This window comes from Elephantulus edwardii, unplaced genomic scaffold, assembly GCF_000299155.1.
Source record: "Elephantulus edwardii isolate Elephantulus edwardi_28Jun2011 unplaced genomic scaffold, EleEdw1.0 scaffold00122, whole genome shotgun sequence".
Taxonomy (NCBI): Eukaryota; Metazoa; Chordata; class Mammalia; order Macroscelidea; family Macroscelididae; genus Elephantulus; species Elephantulus edwardii.
The window spans coordinates 9,674,003-9,700,473 of NW_006399872.1; the positions used below are offsets into that span (position 1 = coordinate 9,674,003).

At 36.3% G+C, this 26,471-nt stretch overlaps 1 protein-coding gene across 1 annotated transcript in view; it reads right to left on the minus strand.

Annotated features, from left to right (window-relative positions):
* CENPE (centromere protein E, 312kDa) overlaps positions 1 to 26,471 on the minus strand; it is a 131,999-nt gene that overhangs the window by 74,114 nt on the left and 31,414 nt on the right. The window contains 13 exon segments of the mRNA XM_006893116.1: positions 199 to 273; positions 3,065 to 3,232; positions 4,580 to 4,665; positions 5,702 to 5,843; positions 11,672 to 11,830; positions 12,780 to 12,899; positions 13,803 to 13,932; positions 14,310 to 14,397; positions 19,391 to 19,442; positions 22,326 to 22,391; positions 22,486 to 22,553; positions 22,705 to 22,786; positions 23,130 to 23,249. Coding sequence (XP_006893178.1) covers positions 199 to 273; positions 3,065 to 3,232; positions 4,580 to 4,665; positions 5,702 to 5,843; positions 11,672 to 11,830; positions 12,780 to 12,899; positions 13,803 to 13,932; positions 14,310 to 14,397; positions 19,391 to 19,442; positions 22,326 to 22,391; positions 22,486 to 22,553; positions 22,705 to 22,786; positions 23,130 to 23,249 — 1,356 coding nt within the window.

The following is a 26,471-nucleotide window of genomic DNA, read 5'->3' on the forward strand; positions in this document are numbered from 1 at the left end:
AAAATCTCTGTAGATGTTCATTGAAATGAAAAATAAACAACCTAAATTAAAAAAAAAAAAAAATTAACCTATCAGAATTTAAGAAGGCAAATTCCAAAGCTAGTATGTCTGTTAAGGACTTTTAAAATAATAACCAAATAGATGAAAAAAAAAAATTCTTCTATTTTCTAAAATAGAAATATCAATATAAATGCTCACCTCAAGATCTTGATTATATACTTCTGCATGCTTAACTAAATTCTTTAAGCTGGAAATTTCATGAATTAGTTGCATCTGTAAGAGCATTTGAATAAGCAATAGACCAAACCAATAGTTAATAAAGAAAAAAAAAAAAAAAAAAAGGAGCAGTCTTTCATTGCTTCAGTTATCCAACACAGTTAGAAAGGGCTAACAGCAACTGTTGGAGCTACCATAGCAGGGCACCTTATTATTTAAAAATACAAAAATAAAAACAAAACCATGCACACATAAAAAAAAAAATCACCATGATCCAAATAATAGTTAAGTCACCTGTTAAGAAAGCTGCAACAATATCATAGCAAAGTAGTTTACACCATTGTAAGGACACAGTGAAATGATTATAAACTTTATCAAAAATACGCTTTTAATAGAGTTTTACTCTGAGATAATTAAGTACACATATGTAGATATCTTGTCAGACAATCATTCATCTGGCTGTTTATACTATATTTTCTAATGAGCTATGATTCAGAATCTGAGTGTGAATTAGAGTAGTGCTATGTGGCGTCTTTCCAACATTGTTATTATTTCACCAAAACTATACAAGTATGAGATTATCAACTATTACCTCAATGGTTTATTCCATAGAAAATAGTGGAAAGATGATGTTACTGCTTTATAGCATTCAAATGTCTTAAAGCACAAAGAATATTTGAGTATATACAAATATTATCCATGAAACTTTCTTTTCTATAAAAATATCTGGAGCACTACACATTTTAGTACCAGAAGCTTTTGTGCTCAAACCAAGTAAACAATAATTTTCCAGAAATATTTTCCCCTGTTGTTGTTGTTAGGTGCTGTTCACTCAAGTTCAAATCTTAGAGAACTTTATTTTCACTTAGAATTATTTAATCTTTATAATCTGATAAACACTAAAAGAGGAAATAAAATTCTAACAGGATTCAATTATCTTAATAGTTGTTGCTGCGTACTGAGTCAGAACTGACCCCACTTGACCCTCCAGAGGGTTTTCAGAGGCAATAAATCACACAGGAGGAGACTGCCCATCCTTCTCCCATGGAGCAGCTGGTGTATTCAAATCATGTACTTTTGGGTTGGCAGGGCAATTCCTTACCACCAAGACACCACAGCTCCTTTAAAAAAATAATGTGCCATTTAAATAGTATTTTTTGCCACTTCAGTCCTCATCAATATTTCACTTCAGTTGTTTGAGCTACTACTGAGTGGAGTATGACTCATAGCAAACCCATGAACAACAGATTTGAACTCTATTCTATGCCATCCTCATCATCTCTGACACACTTGAGCTCATTGCTGCGGTCACTGTGTCATTCTATCTCACTGAGGGGCTCCCTCTTTTTTTTCTATCATGTCTTTCCAACGAAATAGCTTCTCCTAGCAACATGTCAAAAATGTGTGAGACGAAGCTTTGCCATTCTTTCCTATAAGAAATACTCTAGTTCTACTTTTCCCAAAACATATTGATCTGTTTGTGTGAACATAATAATGACGGGGAAAAAAATGAAAAAAGTATTTTATAATTTGAGTGCAAGTTCACATTTTTCTCCCCAGGACATTTTAAAACAAGTGAAATGAGACTTGTTTCAGAATATTTCTCTCTCTCTCGGCTGTGTAGCCAGAATCTGCTCATAGTTGACTCTAGTGGCTTTTAGAGGCTATATATTGTCCATCTTTCTCCCTCAGGACTGCTTGTGTATTCACGCTGCCGGAGAGATATTGCCTCTAGGTTAAGCTGCTTCTTAACCTTATGGCTCCCAGAGCTTCACTGCTCTTTTTCACCAGAAGAGGATCATGTCCCTTATCTGAAAAGTAGACACTCATTAACTCATATAACTAAAGTTCTCATTTATAGTCTCTCATTTGGAGATGTCGAAGGGGGTTTCATGGATCACTTTGTAAGTCTATTAACAGCTGCTGATTTTTGTTCAAGAAAAAGGAATATGCGCTTAAAATTATGCAGAATAACTTCATAAAGTTTTGGGATTCTAGATTAAAATACAAGTCACACTAAATACTCCTTACAAATTTTGGCCAATATCTAAATTTGAAGGCACTTAACAACAAAAAATTCTGATGATTTCTCTTAAAACACACTCTAATTGTATAAACTTAGAAAATTAAAGCAATATGTGTTTCTAAAAAATGTTCATCATTAAAATTATTTACTACTGGTTATTTTAAGTTTCACAATAGCTTTCTCATGTGGAAGAAGAAAACTGAAATGTGCAAAACCAGCTTCTTCAGTTATTTATGACTATATTGTTAAAGGGGGAGAGGAAGATCCATTAATATATAACATTCATATATAAAACATACATCTAGATATAAAAATCAATATTGTCTTCAGTAGGAAATTCCAAGAATTTCTGGTATGCTCAAGAAATGAAATACTGGTAACATGTCAATATAAGGAAAATTTCCTTAAGACAAATTTATCAACAAGTAGATTAATTGAACTTTCTTAACCTCAAAAAAAAAATCAGTGACATTGCCATCAAGTTGATTCTGACTCACGGTAACCCCAAAAGAAAGAACAGAAAGGCCAGAGGCTACAGGTCGTCCCACCTCTCTTTCCTAGCAACTGGTGGGTTGAACTACTGACTTGAACTTTTGAACAGTAGCCTTACCCAACGCACCACCAGGGCTCTTAAATGTTTTCAAAGATGTTTTTAATTCTTTCCTTTGGGCATAAGCAAAGTGAAACAATAGGATTTAACTTTTTAAAATTAGTTTAATAATTAACTAATTAATAGAGCCTCTAAGTTGTACATATATGTGAAGAATGATTGGATCCTTATTATCTCAATCTTTAGTTTCACATTTTTATATTATTTCTTACCTCTTGATCTTTTTTAGTTGTTCTTTCAAGAGCCTCAAATTCATCCAAGTCATTCTTTTCTTTTAACTTTAATTCCATGTCTTCATTTTCTTTTTTTAGTCGTTCAAAGTCTAATACTAGATTGTCATAATTAGCACGAAGTGAGTTCAACTCACTTTCTAAGGTTTCCTATTATAAATAAAACCAGATTGTCAAATCAGAAGGAATACAAAGACTATACTCTTTGTACTCTTAACTAAAATTTGGATGATTGTTGTGTACTGTTGAGTTGGAACCAGCCCATAGGTGACCCTCCAGCAGGTTTCCTGAGGCAGTAAATCACATGGAAGGAGACTGCCCATCCTTCTGCTGAGGAGCAGTCAGTGCGTTCAAACCATATGCCTTTGGGATTGCAATGCTGCTTCTTAACCACTAGGCAATCAGAGCTCTCTCATTCAAAATTTGGATTAGTCAAATAATTAATTTAATGCTGAACCATTTAGTCATGTAGCTTGGCCACATACGCTTAAAATCTTTTCTGCAAGTTAATGTGATCCATAACAAAGTGGATTATTTAATGTGCCATCTGCTGTTTTGTTTTTCAGACACCTCTGAATTAAGGAAGAAAAACACAGGTATTACTAGCTTCTAAAACTCCAGTAGCTATTAGGTTTTACCACATTGAAAGAGATCTGCTTCTACTTTCTATGTTATTATGAGAAAAGAGATAACAATGAGTTCACACAAAACAAAAAAAGTTAATAGCATATCTTCACTACAGACTTCCAGAGTATGTTTCATGGACATAAAAATTTAGAGACTAATGAATATAAACAATAATTACCAAAAAGTATTGTAATTTCATTTTAAAATTAAAATTTTACCATGGACTTGCAAGAAAACAAATAGGTCTGTGTTGGAGAGGGTGAACTCAAGTCTTTCTTGGAAGAGTAGAAGACTGATTTTAAAAGTCCCAGTTCACAGAGTAAAAGAATTATACACCAGAAAGAGAGATTATATTGTTAAATAATATTACAAATAAAGACAGATGTATTATGTGAGGTCATACCCCAAACTGTTTGGAATCAATTTAAAAAATTTAGATTCTACATTTATATCATAAATTGCTAATGTTCCCAGATGTATGTTGTGATTTTAAAGTGTTTGTTGTTGATTTCCTTCAAGTCAAGCACAACTCATAGAGACCCTATGAACAAAGACATGAAGCTCCTCTACTCTTCTGAGATTGTCTAAGACAAAATAGAAATTTTATAACATCACAAATTAGAATATTAAGATCTGCTAGTAAGGAATTAGAAGCACAACTTCCCAATTAGCAAAAACAGCATTACAACATTTCCTCAAACTTTCGATCAAGTTTAGCTATCATTTAGGTGTTTAAAGCATAGGGGAGCCTTAACTACAATTAAGCCTTCTGAAATCAAGTGAGGACTAAAAATGTTACAACAGTGAACTCTGTAACAAAGGAGTTTAAAAGAAGAGTGAAAGGATGTCCTAGAAAACAGTTTGAGTTACCTGAGTTAATAACTTTGTTGCTGGATTCCATTCTATCTCAGTTGTGTCAAAAGTGTTAATAAAAACATCAGGCTCTGAGTACAGGGCTGTAAGGGGAGGAAAAACACAATGGTTTAAAAACACATTTATCAAGGTTCCAAAAATCAAATTATTTAATACACAAACAAGAGCCTCAAATTAGCTAATCAATGCTCAGAATATGAATGTCAAAATAAATAAACCGATTAATATAAATTTACAGCTGCATTCATCTATATTTTCTTAAATAAGTCTATTTATCTGAGTCAAAGCTTACAAATCTCATTTGTTTTTCACACATTCAAAGACATTGATGTAATCAATGTTTTACAATGTCTAAGCAAACCCTTACATTATATTATTATTCCCTTCATTCAAATCTTAGCTGTTTATTAATTTTTTCCCTTTTCTTTGCCCCTTCATTAATTTACATTTTTATGTGAATTAAAACCCTGGTTCAAATTAGTGATAAATACAGGATTATTCCTTTGTAGATAATAAATTAAAAGGACAAAATTGGTATTTGACACTTGACCACTCTAAGTTTAAAATGTCCCTTGTTGTTGTTGTGTACCACAGAGTTGGAACCAACCCACAGCTGACCCTCCAGCGGATTTTCAGAGGCAGTTAATTGCACAGGAAGAGATTGCTCATCCTTCTTTGTGGAGCTGTTGGCCTCACACCATGTGCTTTTGGGATTGCAGTACAGCTTCTTGCCACTAGGCTACCAGAGGGTTTCAATTTTGTCTCTAATGTAATTCACAATAATCCTAGAGTATGAATTACATTAGAGACAAAATTCTGAAACACAGATTCTTACATAAATGCCACTATTTTAAGACTGGCAAAGTTTAAAGTATCTATATGAATTTTAAAGTATTTGAAAATGGTTAGAATAACAATAAAAAATGTCATATGTTTCAATCATAATATATCTGTAAGACAGATAGAGGTAGGTAACTGGAACTTGCTGAATATTTCCTCAAAATTACATTTTCATAAAAATGTCCATTGTATGCATATATCATTAATGGAGTTATAAGTAGTCTTTCTTTGTAAGTACACTTTATAATTAAAAGTTATTCCACTTGAAAAAGCACTCACACTCATCAATTTCTCCTAGTAAAGTAACCTTGTTTGGTTTTACTGCTACATCAGACATCTTATTAAATTCATTTACATAGGCAGAGTCCTTCATTTTGTTGATTTTGCCAAGGCACCAGGTCACTCTTCGCTTTTTTTTAGCCTATAGGAGAAGAAGGAAAAAAAAAATCTCACAAAAGTTCAGTCTTCCTTGTAATAAAGCAAGACTAGTTTCTATTTTTTAAAAAAATTCATAATTTAGATCATCATTCACTTTTATACAATTATTCATACCATTTTATTCATGTACATTGTGCTTTAACAATCTCTGTAAAGTATGTTTTCTATAATTAATAACTATTCTTTTTAAGGTAAAAAAGATTTATTAGAAATTACATCCCAACGGGAAATACGGAAGAGGCTCATGAATTACTACCGATTTGTTACTTTTATCTCCCTATCTCCTTATGTCTCCCTGCACCTGACCTATTTCTTTACATTTCCCCATCTTCTCACTAATCTCTGCTGTCCTAGTGATTTCCTCTTCCTTCTTCCACACTCCTTCTCCCTTTTCCTCTTAAATGGTTACAGACACCTTGTCCCCATTTGCTAAATGCAGTAGCCATATTGTCTTTATCTCAATTCTTCCCATGTTGATCCTCGCCTGCTGTGGTCTTTGCAGTGCTCTTTACCTACTCGTTACATTTCTATTCTTCCCCTCCTCCCAACATCTCAGTTACCCTTCTATTGTCACAGTAGTGGCATTTTTTTTCTTTTTGTGTTTGAATTATTTCACTCAGCTTAATGCTCTCTAGACTCTTCCATGGTGTGTCATACTTTATGGATATCTCATTGTTCTTTAATGTTGCATGGTATTACATTGTGTGAACATACCATAGCTTTGGTAGCCATTTATTGTTGATAGGCATTTGGGTTGTTTCCATTTTCTTGATACTATGAATAATGTTGCTATGAACAGAGGTGTACAGTTCACTGTGTCTCAGCTCTGATATCCTTGGGGTATATTGATAGCAGTGGAAAAGTTGGATAACATGGCATTTTTATGTTCAGGTTTGTGAGGAAACATCAAAATTCCTTCCACAGTAGTTGTATCATGAGAGGATAACATCAACTAATGGGACCTTCTAAAAATTAATTAATTAATGTACAGCCTATGTGCATCAAAACCTTTTCTAATAGATTGAAAAGAAAGCCCACAGACTGGGGAAAAACATTTAGCAAAACAATTTCAGACAAAGGTCTCATAACTAAAGATATACTATAAGACTTCCACAAGAAAAACACTGATAAGCCAATCACAAAATCAGCAAAAGATATGAGTAGATTTTTCGCAGAGAAGGACATTCAGAAGGTGAACACACACATAAAAATCTGTTCAGGATCACTGGCAATCAAAAAGATGCAAATCAAAAGATCAATGAGATAGCAACTTACGCAGTAGCAAAGTTTAATAGAACAGGGATTGAGATTGTTGAGAACCTCAGTTCACTTGGTTCTACAATCAGCACTCTTGTTACCAGCAGCCAGGAAACTAAAAGATGAATTTCACTGAGAAAGTCTGCTGTCAGAGACTTCTCCAGAATACTGAAGAGCAACGATGTCAGTCTTAAGACTACGGTGCATCTGATACAGGCCATGCTCTTTGCAATCACTTGCTATGCATCAGAGAGCTGGACAATGACTAGGGACGATAGAAGGAAAGTTGATTCTAATGAGTTGTGGTGCTGGAGAAGAGTATTGAATATACCATGGACTGCTAGGAAAGCAAACAAGTTCGTTCTGGAGAGGGTTAAACCAGGCTGCTCCTTGGAGGCAAGGATTCCGAAGCTCCGTCTGACATTTTTTGGGACATGTTGCAAGGCAGGATCAGTCCTTGGAGAGAGATGTCATGCTTACCATGAAGGGACAGTGCAGAAGAGGAAGACCCTTGATGAGACGGATTGATTCTGTCACTGGGGTAATGGGGATAGTTGTGTGGAAGACAATAAAATTGGCAAGGGATAGAGCAGAGTTCAGGGGGTGTTATACATAGGGTCACTATGAGTTGCAGGCGACTCAATCTCACATAACAAAACAAGAAGCAATAAATCTCAGAAAGGATGCAGAAACACTAGAACTCTCAAGTACTCCTGGTGGGACTATAAAATGGCTAGTTTGTACTTTTAAAAAATCATCAGTTTTATTAAAGAAAGATGTCACTGGGTGGTACAAACTGTTAAGTGCTCAACTACTAACTAGCTGAGAGTCTGGCAGTTTGAACCCAGGCATCTCAGAAGACATACTTGGCAATGTGCTTCCTAAAGGCCCTAGATGTGCAAACCTTTCAGCGAAGTTCAGGCCATGTTGTAGGAGGTGTGGTGAGGAGGCCACCAGGAGTCGGAACTGACTCAACAATAATTAACAAGACCCTCCTAACTCAAGGATACAGTCACACAATACACTCAAAATTTTAAATTTAATGTTTAACCCTATAATAAATTTGATTAGTCTACTGCGTTTTTGTTCATTTTTTTAAAGTTTGGCTTATCACTTTCCAAGTAATCATGTTATATGGAAGGTGCTGCCACCACCATATCTATGTAAAGCATCTCTGGGTATCAAACTCTGACACTGATGAAACAGAAAGAATGCAGGTGCACAGGTAGCCCATCTGAATATTTTTGGTATAAGTAAGTCTTTCTCAGAGTCCCTTATATACGTGACACCAAGGAAAATTGACTTGCACAAAGATCAGTTCGGCTGTACATGGTAAGGCTCATGTTTCCATCAGTGTTCTTGATCTTGTTTCTTCCTTCAGTTTGTTCTGAATAAAATTAAAAAAATGTTCTCCATAGCATGGCTCTTTCCTTCTAGCTTTACAAAACTTCAACTTTATGCTTTTTTCCTTTTTAAACAGCACTTGTACTCTTACTTCCTTTGTCTATCATTTTCACTGTCTCTTCAATACTTGCTTATCTCTTGGAGGGACACCTCTGTCTCTCTGTCTTAGCTGTTCTCACCACTCACTCTGAATTGGTAGTTGCCTTCTCTTCTGTCCACTTCAGTGTTTTTGGTTTTCTGGGTTTCACAACCACCATTCATTTTTTGTCCCTCTGCTAGGCACAGCTATTATCCTAATCTTATGTAATGTTCTCAACAACTCTTGCGGCAGGCAGGACCACGTTAGTTTCACAAATGAGCTGGGTGAGCAAAATGTGTGCAAAAGTTGTGTTAAGTTCACATGGCTAATTAGTGATCAAATTAATAATTAATTCCAGGTTGTCCAAGCAACCATTACATTACTTTTCTCTTTCCATGGACTGTTCAGCAAAAGCTTCCTTTCTCTCATTGCCATGGAGGCAGAATTGACTCAAAGCAGCTTCTCCAGTGTTTTTCAAGGCAGATAATCACATTGGAGGAGATTACAATTTAGCTCCCCCAGAGTGCGTGATAGATTTGAACTGCCAAAGACGTGGCCTTTGAGCAACACAACTCCCTAAAAACTATGCCACCAGAGCTCCCTCAGCAGAAGTCCAGATAAATAAAGAATAGACAAATCCTGATTCAAATAGCCCTCGGCTCAATTTCACTTGAGCCATTCACTTCCAAAGCCACACCTGAAACTTTTCAGTTTTCTGAACCTCGATAACCTAGAATTCCTATTTTTACTAAAAGATCTGTATTTGTTCCCATTCCAAAGAAGGGTGACCCAACAGAGTGTGGAAACTACAGAACAATATCATTGATTTCACATGCAAGCAAGAGTCTACTGAAGATTATCCAAAAACGACTGGAGCAGCACATCAGCAGAGAATTGCCAGAAGTCCAGGCTGGGTTTAGAAAGGGTCGTGGTACTAGGGATATTGTAGCTGATGTTAGATGGATCTTAGCTGAAAGCAGGGAATACCAGAAGAATGTCTATCTGTGTTTCATTGATTATGCAAAGGCATTTGACTGTGTGGATCATAACAAACTGTGGCTGACTCTGAGAAGGATGGGAATCCCAGAACATTTAATTGTGCTAATGCGAAACCTATACTTGGACCAGGGGACAGTCGTCAGAACAGAGCAGGGTAACACTGCATGGTTCAAAATTGGGAAGGGCATACGCCAGGGATGTGTCCTGTCTCCATTCCTTTTCAACCTGTATGCAGAGCAGATTATCCATGAGGCTGGGCTCTATGAGGAGAAGTGTGGCATCAGGATTGGTGAAAGATCTATTAACAATCTGCGTGATGCACATGACACAACCCTGCTTGCTGAAACTGAGGAGGACCTCATGCTCTTACTGCACAGGGTCAAGGACTGCAGCCTTCAATATGGACTGAGGCTCAATGTCAAGAAGACAAAGATTCTCACCACTGGACCAATTGGTAACATCAGGATGGATAGCGAAGAGATTGAGATTGTTCATAGCTTCAGTTTGCTCGGCTCCAGTCAACACTCTTGGCACCAGCAGCCAGGAAATTAAAAACCGTATTGCGATGGGAAAGTCTGCTGTTAGGGACCTCTCTACTAAAGTACTCAAGAGCAATGGTGTCCCTCTGGAGACTAAGGTGTGCCTGATACAGGCCATGGTCTTTGCAATCACTTGTTATGCATCAGAGAGTTGGACAATGACTAGGGAGGACAGAAGGAGAGTTCATGCCTTTGAGCTGTGGTGCTGGAGAAGAGTATTGAATGTACCATGGACTGCCAAGAAAATAAACATATTCATCCTAGAGAGGGTTAAACCAGGCTACTCCTTGGAGGCAAGGATTCTGGGCCTTGGCCTGACATACTTGGGGCATGTTGCAAGGAGGGACAGGTCCTTGAAGAGGGACATCATGCTTGGGAGGGTGGAGGGATGGCACAAGAGGGGAAGACCCTCTATGAGATGGATTGATTCAGTGACTGGGGTAATCGGGATGGGTGTGTCAGAGGCAGTGCGATTGGCACAGGATAGAGTAGGGTTTAGGGCTGTTGTACAGGGGGTCGCTATGAGTCGCAAGCGACTCGACGGTACATAACAACAACATCCTTCCAATGCCTTTATTCCGATATTCTTCCTATAGCTATTAACTTAGCAAGGAGTTTTAGTTCTCTCTGCCAGCTTTTTCTTGGTTCTCATGCCCTCATCTATAAAAATACCACTTTCAACCATTCTTTTAATATCCTCAACTTATTTGACCCATTCTCTGTTTCACACATATCCCTACATGTTATATAGGGCTATGAGTTGGAATAGTTTTTGTTGTTTATACCAGGTTTAAGCTGGGGTTTTTTTTTTTCTTTTAAATGAACAGAATTTTATTAATGAAGAATCAGATGTATTTTAGGTATTTATTTATGTATTTAGATGTATTCTAGCCTCATTTCTGTAGCTGAAAAACTCCTAGCTATTACTCATCAGCCTGCTGAACAGTTCCTTTTTTGGAGACATTGATACCATCCAAAATTTTTCAGCTATCTGTTTTTAACTATTGTATCTTGCTGAATCAAAGCAGCTGGCTTTGATACAAGCTAAATGTCATTTACTTTAAGAATTAACTCATCTTTCTGGGCTTGCATTATTGAACCAGCAACATATGGTCATATTCGAACCCTCTGAATGTATTTTTCACTTAAGAATTTTTGAATTTCAATCAGAGACCTACTGTCCTGAGTAACAATACTGATGGGAAAATGAGCATACCTAAACCTCATCTTGTAACAAAAGTGTAACAAATCTTGATCATGTTTTATACAGGCTACAGATGGTGTGAACCCTTTGCCAGTTCCTTTTTGTTTCCCCACCATTTGTTAATGTGAAGCCTCTTCTTTTTCTGAGGAGACTGAGTTCTACATTGATGTGATTGAAGCCCCCCTGCAAGGTTCCCTGTGGCCTTTCAAGATAACTGTGCAGCTCTTCAGAGTAATATCAACATTCTCTGGAATGTTGACAGTCTGGTTGCTAAGAATGGTCTTCGTTCTCACAGTAAATACAGCAAAAAGGAAACTATTAACTTTTACCTTTAATTCCTGTTGAGATGTGAGAGAGGAAGAGGTCACCAGCATCTGTGTTAAATTTTGAATTTTCTCAATCTGTACTTTTTGGAGCATGTCTTTTTCTTCCAAAAGTTGAGCCAGCTGGTCTTTTTCCATTGCCTGGGCCCGAGTCTCTAAAGAAACCTGTGAAGTGTAATTTTTAGTTATGCTAGTTATATTAAACTTGTATGAGAACTATAACCTTATTAAAAAAAATAATACCTGCTCCCAGAACACCAACATGTAGTTATTATAATCAATAATTTTCCAAAATTATGTAAAAGTAAAATATCTCTTTCTTCTTACGCTACTATTCTCTAAGCCATGTACAGAATTATAAAAATGTTGTTGAAATAACTATAAACCTCAACTGATAGTTTTGAGCATCTGAAATTGATACTAAGAGCATATACAAAGTAGACATAAATATGGTCTAAAAGCAAAGACTGACTATCTGCAGCAAACATTTGTAATGTTTTAGTCTTGTAAGAAGAAAGGCTTTTTAAAGTCATTTAAAAACAATTCACTAAAATGTAAGATTTTTACAAAATATAGGAGCCAGTGGTAAGGAGTTGGGCTGCCAACCCTAAGGAATGTAGTTTGAATCCACGAGCTGTTCTGCCTGAAAAAGTAAAACAATTTCATTTCTTGCTAGGTACAAGCCTCTGAAAACCTGTCGGAGGTCAGCTATGAGTCAGTTACCACTTAAAGGAACACACAACATGGTTAAAATAACAGAAAACAAATAAGCATGACCACTGTGATATTCCATACTCTGAGACTATCATTGAGTTAGAAACATAGAAGATGGTGCTAAGTAACTATACGGGGTATTTCTTTAAATCTAATTCCTCACTGTGTAATTTGAAAACAATTTTAAATTGATCTGTTCAGCTCATGGAAAACATAAAATTTTGCATTTGGAAATTAAAAATAAAATTTCAAGAAAGCAAATCACAACAAAGTTCACCACTTTTGAACTGACTTAGTTGAAAACAATTTGTGATAGCCATTCATATATTTATAGATTAAGAGTCGCTGTGCGTTTAGCAGACATCAACTCTAAGTCTTTTCCTATATAGCTCATACATACCTCCTCTAATTGTTTTTTAAGGTCCATTATTTCTTTCCTATATCTTTTCAGAAGAGCTTCGTCACTTGATACCTCATTAACATAAGGAGTATTCTTCATATACTTAGCAGTGCTGGCAAACTAAGAAAAATAGATAAGAGTGTTCAACACTGAAAAACAACCCTAATTTATTTAATGATATTTCTTCTAGTCTGAAATTTCACTTCTATCCAACAGCATTCTTGTCTACTGAATACTGCTTTACTTATTTTATTCTACTTTCAAGACACTATTAGTACAAGGTAATCAAGGTGAAGGACAGTTCTTTTCTTCCTATGAGATTCTAAATGCTGTGACGCTAGGGACTCATTTTCTATCTTTGTAGCTCTGACTGTACCTTGAGCCAATGCTGAAGAGTACTAAAGCAGAGTTTCTCAGAGGATGAGTAACAGAATTGATTCTAAGTGGGTACACGGAGGTGACCATTGAATAGCACTGAATTCATGGTTGAGAAAACTATTACTGTATTGACGTTTCTCATTTATCATTTTTAAAAAAACAAACAGAAAATGCAGATCTAACTGCAGCAGTAATTATCAGGTAATTATATAAAAGTTTTTGTCTTACAGTTACACACACATATTTTTTTTTCCAAAATTCTCCAATGTGTGGCAAGTGATACGAGTATTTAATTTATGGTAGAGATAGTTTCCTTTTAAATTAAATTCAGTAAAAGAAAGTATTGTTTAAAAAATATAAAGTCAATTCAGTAAAATCATATTTGGATGTGGCAAAAAAATGTGGCGATATAAAAGATTAGCATTTAGAAAAATTACATTAGGAATGATATAGTTAGTATATGGATAGTACATGACTCTATGGCACCTAACAACAACAAAAACAACATATTTAGCAACGATGTACAATATTATAATATGAATGTTAATTCAGTTAAAACAAAACAAAGCATAATTTTAATAGGTCCTTTGTTCTTTTTAAAGTTTACCTTTCCTCATATTAAGATGAGATAAAGGTCAAACTTACCTGTAGGGTAGTAAGAGTTTCATCAAAAGATACAGGAGTAATTGTGCAGATAATACGTGTTTTTGCATTTCCTCCCAAAGAATTCTGGAGAATTCGTGTTAATTTGCTATCCCGGTAATTTATGAAGCCACTAGGTGAAAAATAGGATTGAGAAGAAAAGTTTAGGCATATTCAATGATAAAGGCAGTTGTTTTTTAAATAAAGACTACTTAATCTAATTACAGTTTTAAAAAGTTAATACTTTACATAAGGCAGATCAAAATTACTAACTAAAAATAAGATTCGGTAGGCTAGTTACATGTGTGATAAAGTATACATGCTCACAAAATCAGAAACACTTAAATATACAGAAAAAAATCCACACATTTATTTAGTGTGTCACTGAAATATTACAGTAACTAGTCCCTAGAGCTGCATATTTATAATAAAAAAACCAAACACAAAACAAACCCCAAAAAACCAAACCATGAAATAAAACATTGTTAGGTAATAGCAAGGTAAACTTACCCAACTTGTCCATCACTAAGTTTCTTGATCACTTGGCCCAGAATAAATAAGCTTCGATTTATATTACAGCCTTCCTTGAGTCGTACACCTGAATATATTAAATAGGTAATAGAATAAAAAATGACCACTGTACTACTAGACTGTCACTTTATATATCGGCAAGTTAGGTGAAGAGTTAGAAATTAAAAGAGTTAGATCCTAAAGGCTATGCTTTAGATTGGGTCTCAGTCTATCTGTAACATTCCAGTTAGAAGGACCTCTCTACCTAATCCATGTACCTGTTAAAACACAAAACTCAAACACCAAGTTGGAACTGATGTCTACCCTCCAGCAGATTTTCTGAGGCAGTAAACCACACGAGAAAGAGATTACCCATCGTTTTCCCTCAGAGTCACTGGTAGATTCAAATCAACAGAAGATACTACCACTAAGTTAGAGGTACAACTCCCTATGGACTATACCATCCAAGCTCTGACCTATTAAGTAAGAAAGGCTCTCATTTGGGAAACATGGCAAAAATATAATTAATATTAAAAGAATGACAACAAGAAGAAAAGTTCATTTCTTAGTAAAGTCTCAATTTAAAATGAAATTTTCCCCTCCAAATCTCTAAGATATGAGCAATGGGCAACTTAAATTAGTACATAATTTCTTAAAAATTTATTATCAAGGTTAATGTGCCCATATACGTCAAACATCAAGAAAATTTTTTAACTAAAAGGAGATCTATTCTATAGTAGATCTCTCTCACTTTTATTCTCCTATCAGTTCCCATTCCTCCACCACAATATGAATAATAATAGTTTGCTTATTCTTCAGGAGATTTTTAAACACAAGTCAATATGTAATATGCCTATCCCCTTTGATAGGGGTGCCCTGATAGTCTAGTGCTAAGAAGCTACATTGCAAATCCAAAGAAAGTCATACAGTTCTCCACAGGACAAACTCCTCCCACTGGAGTGTCAACCATGGGTGGATTTCAACTTTATGGCACAACAACAATATGCCCTTTTACATAAAGCCCTGGTAACACAATAGTTAAAGCACTTGGTTGCTAAGGCACACAGTCAAATGCCTTTGCACAGTCAGCAAACCACATATATACATTCTTGTGGTATTCTTTTCTTTTAGCCAGGACCCATCTGATATCAACAACAACAACAACAACAACAACAACAACATCCCTAGTGTTATAGCCTCTTCCAAATCCAGCTTGAAGGTCTGGCAGTTCTCTATGTATTGCTGTAGTAATTTTTAAATGATCATCAGCAGTATTTTGCTTGCATGTGATATTAATGGTATTGTTCAATAATTTCCACATTCTGATGTATCACCTTTCTTGGGAAGGAGAACTAATATGGCTCTTTTCCAGTCAGTTGGCCAAACAGCTATCCTTCAAATTTCCTGGCATAGGCTGGTGAGCACATCCAGAACAGCATCTGTCATTTGAAATATGTCAATTGGTATGTCATCGATTCCTGGGGCTCTGCATTTCACAAAATGCTTTCAGTGCAGCTTGAACTTCTTCATTACCATTGGCTCTTGATTATACAGTTGTTGCTGTTGTTTTTATGTGCTGTCGAGTCACCTGCGACTCATAGTGACCCTATGTACAACAACCCTAAACCCTGCTCTATCTCTTGCCAATCTTATTGTCTCCAACATGCCTATCCCCACTACCCTAGTGACTGAATCAATCCATCTCATCGAGGGTCTTCCTCTCCTGTACTGTCCCTCCATCCTCCCAAGCATGATGTCCCTCTGTAAGGACTGATAACGCCTTGCAACATGTCCAAAGTATGTCAGACAAAGCTTCAGAATCCTTGTATCCAAGGAGCAGTGTGGCTTCACCCTCTCCAGGACGAACTTGTTTGTTCTCCTAGCAGTCCATGGTATATTCAATACTCTTCTCCAGCACCACAGTTCATAGGCATCAAATCTCCTTCTATCATCCCTAGTCATTGTCCAGCTCTCTGATGCATAGCAAGTAATTGCAAAGACCATGGCCTGTATCTGGCAACTTTAGTCTCCAAAGAGACATTATTGCTCCTTAGCATCTTGGAGAGGTCTCTGACATCAGACTTTCCCAATGCAATGGCCAGACAGCTGTCCTTCAAATTTCCTGGCATAGGCTGATACGCACATCCAGGACAACATCAGTCATTTGAAATTATGTCAATTGGTATGCCATCGATTCCTGGGGCAGGCACTATATTTTGTCATGCCTTAAGTGCAGCTTGAACTTCTTTCTTATTACCATTGGCTCTTGATTATATAGTACTTCCTGGAGTACTTCAGTGTCGGCCAATTCTTTTTGGTACAGTGATTCTGTATATTCCCTCCATCTATTTTTGATATGTCCTGGATCATTCAAGATTCAAGCTTGGATTTGTTTTTCAGTTCTCTCAACTTGAGGGAGTCGAGTGAGTTCTCCCCTTTTTATTATCCTATTCTATGTCTCTCTGCACATTCCATTATAATACTTTGTCTTTTAGAGCTGCCCTTTGAAATCTTCTGTTTAGCTCTTTTACTTTGGCATGTTTTCCCTTTGTTTTGGCTTCTTGATGCTCTAGTTCAATTTTCAGAGTCTCTTTTGATATCCATTTTGGTTTTTTCTTTTCCTTCTTTTTGCAGTCTTCATGGATGATATCCTTGATGTCATCTCATAATTCATCTGATCTTTGATCACTGGTGTTCAATGCTTCAAACCTATTCTTAAGATGATTTTTAAATTCAGATAGGATAGACTCAACACCATATTTTGGTTCTTGAAGATATTTCAATTTTCTTCAGCCTCAATTTGAGCTTTGACATGAGTAATTGATAATCTGATCCACACTCAATATCTGGTCTTGTTTTGACTGATTTATTAATATATAAATTATTAGTATATTTAGGTTTTTATCCCACTACCTTTCTGAAAAAGTTCTAATGAAATTTGCAGAGTCTCTTTCTTCTGACATCCATTTCGATCTTTCTTCTTTCTCTTTGTAATAATTTTTTTTTGTATCATCATGGATGATGCCTTTGATGTCATCCTACTACTCTTTTGGTCTTCAGTCACTAGTATTCAGTGCATCTAATTTGTTATTGCAATTTAATTCATGGTCATATTTTAACTCATCTACTTGTTTTCATTTTCTTCAACTTCCATTTTAACTTGTGTTTGTCAATTGATTTGTTCCACATCAATCTTGGTCTTGTTTTGACTTACAGATATTGAGCTACTCCACCGACTCTTTCACAGATGTCTATCTAACTCCTCTTTAGTTCATGAGGTGCGGTCCATGTGTATAGTCACCATATGTTTGTTTTAAAAAGGTGTTTGCAATGGATAAATCATTGATTGTACAAAACTCAATCATTCAACCTCTAGCTTCATTTCTTTAACCAAGTTCCTGTTTTCCAACTATCAGTCCTTCTTTGTTTCCAACTTTTGTATTTTGGTCACCAAGTACTAATGCATCTCGATTTCATGTTTTATCATTTTCACACTGCAAAATTTTGTGGAAGTCCTCAATGGCTTCATCTTTAGCTTTGTTGGATACATATGAATAGTTGTATTAACAGGTCTTGCTTATATGTGTATCAATAGCATCCTATCTCTCACAGTATTGTAGTTCAGGATGGACGTTGAAATATTCTTTTTGACTATGAATGCAACACTATTCCTCTTCATTTTGTCTAAGTACTAAAGAGTGATGACCCTCATTTAAAGGTGTGCCCAAACACTACACTCTTCAATATGGATTACAACTTAACATCAAGAAGATTTATCTTAATATTAAAAAATCCTCACAGCCAGGCAACATTATGATAGATGGAGAAAAGCTGAAATTGCCCATGATTTCATCTCACTTGGATCTACAAAGAAAACACCCTTGGCACTATTAGTCAAGAAATCAAACAATGTGTTGCAATGGGAGAATCTGTTGTTAGGAACCTCTCCAATGTACTGATGGGCAACAACAATAGTTTAAAGACTAAGATGCACCTGTTTAAGGCCATGATCATTTCAATCACTTGCATCTGAGAATTGGATAATTAATAAGGATGGCAGAAGAAGAATTGATGCCTTTGATTTGTGGTGCTGGAGAAAAGTATCAAATATCCCATGGACTGCCAAGAGAATAAAGAGACATGTCTTAGAAAAAGAATGGCCAGAGTGCTCCATGGAAGGAAAGATGAAGTTTCATCTCAAATACTTTGGGCATGTCATTAAGAGGGGTTGGCTATTCCTTGGAAAGGACATCATGCTTAGAAAGGTGGAGGGTCAGCAAAAGAGAGGAAGACACTCAATGAGATGGGTTGACACAGTCACAGCAGCAATGGACTCCAGTGTGCCAGAAATGATGAGAATGGATGAGAAGTGCAAGATTTAAATCTGTTGTTCACAGGAGTTGACTTGACAAGTATAACAAAACCAACAACAATCTAAGTCACGTGGTTTTATTTTTCCAACTGCTTTCTATGCATCTGAAAGTTGAACAATGAATAAGGACAACTGAAAGAAGTAATGCTCTTGAATTATGGTACTGGCACACAGTACAGACAATCCCATTGACAACAAATATATTTTGGAGGAAGTGCAACTTGAGTGCTCCTTGAGGAGCAAGAATGGTGAAACTCCATCTCACTGAGTTTGGTTATGTTCTTAGGAGGCGCTGGTCCGTGGAACAAAAAAGCATCATGATGAAGAAGGTGGAGTGTCAGAGAAAAAGAAGGCTGGAACAAGGAAGAGATTGTGAGGATGGTGCAGGATAGTGCAAGGTTCTGGTCCGTTGCTGAGTCTTAATTGATCTGACAGCCCATAATTAAAAGCACTTTTCTGAATTTCCCTACTGATTATTAAAAGTTTGGATGATTTTCATGGTACTTATGAATCTTCTCCAAGTATACAATTTTATCAGCTGTACAGTTACAGTTTTTAATTGTTCCTATAGTAACCAACAGTAAGTAATTAGCCAAATTTAGACCATAATTTTTATGTTAATTTTATCAGAAAAATATTTATTGGAACTTTTATCTTTTAAAAGAACAGACTTACAGTAAGACCAACACATTTTATGAGTCTACATTACCTTCAGCTCCTGTTTGTGCAGCTCTTTCACTGCCAGCAAGGTCAACCAAATTCTGTAAGACAGATGAAAGTAAACCTTTAGTGAACTTCCAAAACAGTTTTAATACACGGTATATCGGAATATCTAATTCACAGCCTTGTCTCAAATTCTTCTGTTTATGCTCTTTCCTTTCTTGTGGACACAAATTGGTCCCTTCTTTACAATATGTCCTACAGTGCTGACAAAGGAGGCTTTCTATTTCCTACATGAAGTCCAACTAATGCCTTAGCTTAATGTGAAGCCCTCCTTAATTATCCAATCCAAACATCTGCTCTGTCTCTCTTCCAATACTCTATTTTAAATGATCTGTACTTAACTTATCATGATACATTTCTTATTCATCCTTTCTCTTTCAAATCAGCCTTCCCTTCTCACTACTACCCAGTATATAGCGTGCAAGCTCTTTGAGACGGGGAGCTTACTGCTCTGGTACACTTCTGTGTCCTTCACATCTAACATACTTCCGAGTTCATGGTAGGCAGTCTCTATGCTTTAACAATATTTGATGAACATGTATGGCTAAGCACAATTGATAACAGTGTATCTAAATTCCAAAACCAATCTCCACAATAGTCTACATGTTTCCTATTGCCAAAGGGGCCCTTTAGAGTAGTGAGAGAAGATCTTCACCCTCAAACCTACAGCATCCCTTTTCAGCAGAAAGTAGCTAAGAGAATATGCTGTCCCCTTTTCCTTATGAATCAGGGTGAAGTCTCTCTGAGGGAGGAGTGATAGGGAATGGCAAAGGACACACTGACAAAGGAGATTAATCAGAACTGGCTTTGACAAGCACTGTGGCAATTGGACAATTAAAACAGACTTTCAAGGGGGGGGGGAAAGAAGAACGAACTGGGGGGAACGGTAGAGAAAACAGTGCAACAATGAATGAATGGAAACCAAAAATCTCTGTAAATGTTCATTAAAATTAATAAAATTTAATAAAAAAACCCCACCTCTATGAACATAAAAAAACCCAATATTTGCTGAATTCTGAGAAAACTATACTTTTAAACAGGCCACAGAAAACAGAGAACTACTGATGCAAAAAAGTCAAGAAAAAGTAAACTCTAGATAGTAACAAAAAAGAAACGAACTGATGTTGAGAAAATAGGGCAGTATGGCAGGGGTGGTAAAATGGAGAGTGAGACCAGACGTAAAGAGAGAAATAGATATGGCTATTTATAGGACTTTTAAAGCAAAATTTCTAGATTTCCACCCCTACGCTAAATGCAATGGGAAGTTATGAACAAGCAAGGAATTGGCATAACTTGATTTAAGTGTTTGAAGGATTTGAATGTTCCCCCTGAATAGTGAATAGATTTGAGAGGGATAAAAGTGACAGCAGGGACCCAAGAATCCAGGGGGGAGATGAAGGTGGCTTGGGCTTGAGTGGTAATGACAGAGACGGTAAGTAGTGCAGGGATATCTTCTTTAATCCCAGAGCACTGTGCTCAGAACATGGTAAATGCCCTGTAAATATTCTGAGTGCATTAAAAAAAATTCAGAACTTTACCGAAGCTTTCAGAGACAGGTAGGAAATTAGTCAATCATATTTTATCATCCCATCTCAGTTACTTGTTTGAAATATGCAGAGAATTATAATCTTTATTTCATAGTAGCTACTAGGGATTACCTAGATATATCAAGAAAGGTAAAGGGGTGATGAATCCAGTCTGTATTAAATACAGATGAAGGGATATAAAGAGGAGGAGCAAGCATTTATGTTCAAAGAAACCGAGAGGCTCAATCTACCTATAGTAGAGAAGTTTGTATGTAATCACACATTCACTCTTTGCTGTGGAGTTAGTGCTGCTTAACAGTGCTGTAGGGCTGTACGACCCCCGGCTGTGTAGGTCCCAAGAGCTCTCCTCTTGTGTATTAGTAAGAAGTAAAGTTAGATTGGTTAGGAGTAGCCAGAACTTATCTAGGGAAGTGACATATTGAAAGTAGTGCTTTGTTAATATTAGTATTCTGTTTGATGGACTGAAGCTACAGAGGACAGGTTCTAGAAGACTGATAGAGTGACTCAAGAGAAGCTGCATAAGTAGGACATCAGGAGAATGTTCTGAGGTGGAATCTAGAAGAAAGGGCAACGGTATGGACAATAGGGTGGCAGAAAAAGATGAGGCAAATTGACTCAAATCACTAGAATAATGTTGGTATTGTTGCAAAGGATAATCCATTATGGTAGAAATTAATTCTACTTTAGGCACACTAGAGTTTGAGAAATTGGGGCATGTAATTATAATAATCTTTAGGGAAAATGAATTAGAATATAAATAGAATAAATATCTAGCAGTCATCAACACAGAAACAATGGCAGAATGTCTGAAGGCAAGAACTTGAAGTAAAAAGGCAAAGACACTCCCATGTATTTGTTAAGCGGGTAGGAAAAAAGAAGGTACAGAAGGGAGCAGTAAAGGAGCAAAGCTAAGAGAAGCTGGGTTATTATCACTCTTCAAAGGCTAAGACAAGAGCCACTCAAGAAAGGGCTACCTCTAAAGTGCCAGAAGATGACTTTTTGAAGATTTCTCCCCTGATAAGATTCTTAATGGTAATTGAGTAGGTTAGGGTTTTGGAAAGATAATAGTTAAAGGGCATCAATGATAAAAAATCGATAAATAAGAGAATCCTACTCTACTACTGATTAAAAAAAGCTTCAACTCTCTGGTCTTTACAGCTTTTAGATGTCAGCTATAACATTATAGGGAGAAAGTTCTTGTAACTTCTTTCCACGTTTCAACTATCACTCTGATGCTTCTGACAAGACCAGGAAAGCTACAAATTTACCGACTGTTGTTTCCTATTTAGTTAACAGTTCTCATTAAACCAAACAAGCCTAATTAAACTTTGCTTTGACTCCTATGTCCCATTATAAAGGTTCACCAATACTCACCAAATGGGCCACCTTGACAGCTCCTTCACAATTAGAAGGTTCACCTTTTTCTCGGCTTTCCAAAATCTAGACAGAAAAGGAAATGTAAACAAAAAACCCCCAACAAACTAGTCATTCTTAACCGGGAAGTTCAAGTAGGAACAGAAAGAAAACTGCCTACCATTCTGAAGATGGTGTGAGAACGACTGCTTCTTTGATTCATTTTTGTTATTCCATAATGTCTGTTCTCTGTAAAAATTGGTCATATTTCAGTCATATATTTACATCAAATGAGAACCATTAACTTATATTTTAGTTCTAAAGTTAAAGTGTGATCTGAAGGTTAAACTGTTGAAGAATTATATTTATATATGTTAAAGAACACAACATGAAATCTTACTCTCTCCCTTTGTGATCCACTTCAAAGCCATTTCTGATGTATAAACCACTTCTTCTGTGAGATCTGACACATATACATTCCTCTGAAACAATTACAGGAAGATTAGAGAACTAAAAGTCACTTAAAAATCTGGAACTCAAAAGGCACACTTAGGGAAGTTATAAATGGAAAATGGGAAATATTATTCTTCATGAAAGCAAGCAAACTACAAAATTCACAATTTATTCCTTATAAGAGCATACTGCGTTATAGCGTTATACCTCTATTTGGCTATTTTTAGCCATTTAAACTCAGGCAATCCAGCTACATTTTAAGATTTCACACTTTGTTTAAAAGATGGATCTCTGTAAATACTTTAAAGAAATGATGCAAACAGAAGTCCTTTAAAAAGAACAGTAATTCTAAAAAGTAACTCTTATACTCACATTGAAGTCTTCTCGAATTATTAAAGGTTTCATTTTTCGTGTGTCACAGAGTAAGTCTGTAATGGTTTCGTTGTAAATTTCCATGTAGGACACACGCAAAAGAAATTCCCTATCAGGAAACTAGAAGAAAAATAAATATGTAAAAACACCAAGAGCATCTGATCATGAAAACAAAATTGAATGCCTCACTTGTTAATATTAAAGAGGTAGAGAAGGAACTACCTTTGTAAAACAAACTAAACCCAAAAAGCTCTATAGTCCTATGTTGAAAACAGTAAATGCAAAAAAGGAAAAAAAGCATTGCTTCAGAAATGATGAAAAGCATAGTACAACACCTGCAAATACACTTAAGTCTAATTTCCTAGGCTCAAAATAAAATCCTACCAACAGATGTTCTAATTTTACTGAAAAAGGTAATTTAAAACCAACTGTTAACTAATTAGACTGCCTTCTGTTTCCCTTTTGTCTGCATTACTTTTTGGTCATTTTAGCTTTCTTTAATTGCTGGTAGCAAACCAAAAAGCTAATCATTCTGGTAAGATTTTCTTGTTTCTTAATGTCCATTTTTTTTTTTTTAAATTTTTTTTTCCAGTGGTATCATTGTACTATTGTAGAGAAGGAAAGACACAATGTAAGCTTAAAGTGAAGTTGTAGAAAAAAGTGAACTTATGCTATGCCTTTTTTCCACCATGGTCAACTAAGAAAGCTAACTAAATGAAAAAATATTCCCTGTTCTTGCATAGGAAGACTCAACAATGTGAAAATGACAACCCTACCAAAAGCAATATACACATCCATATACGATTCCAATACAGATACCGAACTCATTCTTCAAAGAAATGGAAAAGGCAATTGTAAAGTAAATTTGGAAAGGAAACAGACCCCAAACAAGCAAAGCTCTTCTGAAAAAAAAAAAAAAAAAAAAAGAGAGAGGAACAGTACTACCGGAACTCAAAACATACTACACATTTGTAATAAATAAAACAGCATGGTGCTGGCACAATAACAGAAACATAGACCAATGGAATAGAATCAAGAACCCAGAATTCAACCTATCAACCTATTAGGAAAGAAGTGTATCAGGGATGTGTCCTCTCTTGACACGTTTTTTTTAATCTAAATGCAGAATAGATCATTCTGGAGGGCTGGGCTTTATGAGGAGAAGTGTGGCATCACGATTGGAGGAAGACTCATCATTAACCTATGTTGTGCAGATGACACAATGCTGCTTGCTGAAACTGAGGAGGAACTGAGGTGCTTGCTGCAGAAGGTCAAGGACTGTAGTCTTCAATACAGATTTTTTTTTCTTTTTTTTTCAATACAGATTGAAGCTCAACATTAAGAAGACAAAGATTCTCACCTCTGGGCCAATTGGCAGCACCATGACAGATGGAAAAGAGATTGACATTGTTAACAATTACAGCTTGCTCTGATCCACAATCAACACTCTTGGCACCAGCAGTCAGGAAAGCAAGACCAACAACACTGTGAAAATCTGCCATCAGGGACCTCTCTACTCCAGAGTAATGAGAAAAAGAGATGTCAGTTTAGAGACTACAGTGCATGTGATCCAGGACATAGCTTCACAATTACTAGCTATGTATCAGAGATCTGGAAAATGATTAAGCATGACAGAAGAATCGATGCCTTTGAGTTGTAGTACTGGAGAAGAATCTTGAACATACTTTGGACTGCCAAGAAAACAAATAAGTCTGTCTTGGAAAGGGTGAAAACAAGTTTCTCCTTGGAGGCTAGGATTTTGAAGCTCTGTCTCATATACTTTGGGCACATGGCCAGGAGGGATCAATCTTTGGAGAAGGACATCATGCTTGGAAAGATGGAAGGATAGTGCAGGAGAGGAAGACCCCAGAGAGATAGATTGATACAGTAACTGTGGTAATGAGGGTAGGTGTGAGCTAGCTCAAAATAGCGCAGTCTTCAGAGCTGTTGTACATAGTTATTAGTCTCTATTAGTTGCAGGTGACTCAATAGCACATAAACAACAACAACCACCACCTATTATGGTCAACTGGTCTTTGAAAGAAAACAAAACCTATCAAATAAGGAAACAACCACCTCTTCAACAAATGGCGCTAGCAAAACTGGATATCTAGATCTACATCTCACACAATACACAAAAAGCAACTCAGAATGACTGGGAGGGGGAGATGTAAACCCAAAATCATAAGGGAAAATAAAAAAACAGGACCAAACTGAGAAGCTACAGCGTATAGCATAACTAGGCTTCCAAATAGTCAGAAACACAGAATCAAGAAAGGATGAAATTGACAAATGAGACCTTCTAAAAATCAAGTCCCTGTGTGCATCAAAACCTTTTCCCAATAGGTTGAAAGAAAGCCTACAGACTGGGGGAAAAATTTTCACAATGACATTGCAGGCAAAGGGTCTCATACATAAACTTTAAGAATGCTACAGGGAGGGTTTCCACAAGAAAAAGACTGATAACCCAAAACAAAATAGGCAAAATACATGAAAAGACTCTTCACAAATGAAGATATTCGGATGGCCAACAGACACTAGCCATCAGAGAGATATAAATCAAAATAACGATAAGAGATCATTTCACCCCTGCAGAACTAGAACAACTTAACAAGACAGGAAACAATAAATGTTGGAGAGGATGAGGAGAGATTGGAACTCTCATGCAACTGCTGATGGGACTGAAAAATGGTACAACCACTCTGGAAGGCAGTGTGGTATCTCCTCAAAAAGCTCAACATGGAAATTCCATATAATGTAGCTATTCGACTGCTAGGAATATACTCCAAGGAAGTCAGAAATGAGACCAAATGGATATATATACACCTATATTCACAGCGTTATTCACAATAGCAAGAAAAGGGAAACTGCTCAAATGCTTATTAATAAATATACGGATGGAGAAATTGTGGTACATTTACACCATGGAATACTGTGCAACACTAAGGAACGATTTCATAAAATATTATGGGAGCTAGAGAGCATTAGGCTGAATGAAATAACTCAGTCTTATAAGGATAAATAGTGAGAAGACCAATGTAAAACTGAAAGATAAGAAAGATGCATATAAATGTTCAAAAGGGAAAGGGTGTCGGAAAAGGGAAAGGAGGGAAATCATTGGGATAATAGAGGTGAGTTGGCAGATGGGAGTGGTAAAGGAATAGGGAAGATTCAATGAAGACTTGAAAAGATGGGTGATAATAGGCATGTTGTTGTTGTTGTTATGTGCCGTTGAGTCGTTTTCGAATCATAGTGACCCTATGCACAACAGCCCTAAACCCTGCTCTATCCTGCGCCAACCGCACTGCCTCCAACACACCCATCCCGATTACCCCAGTCACC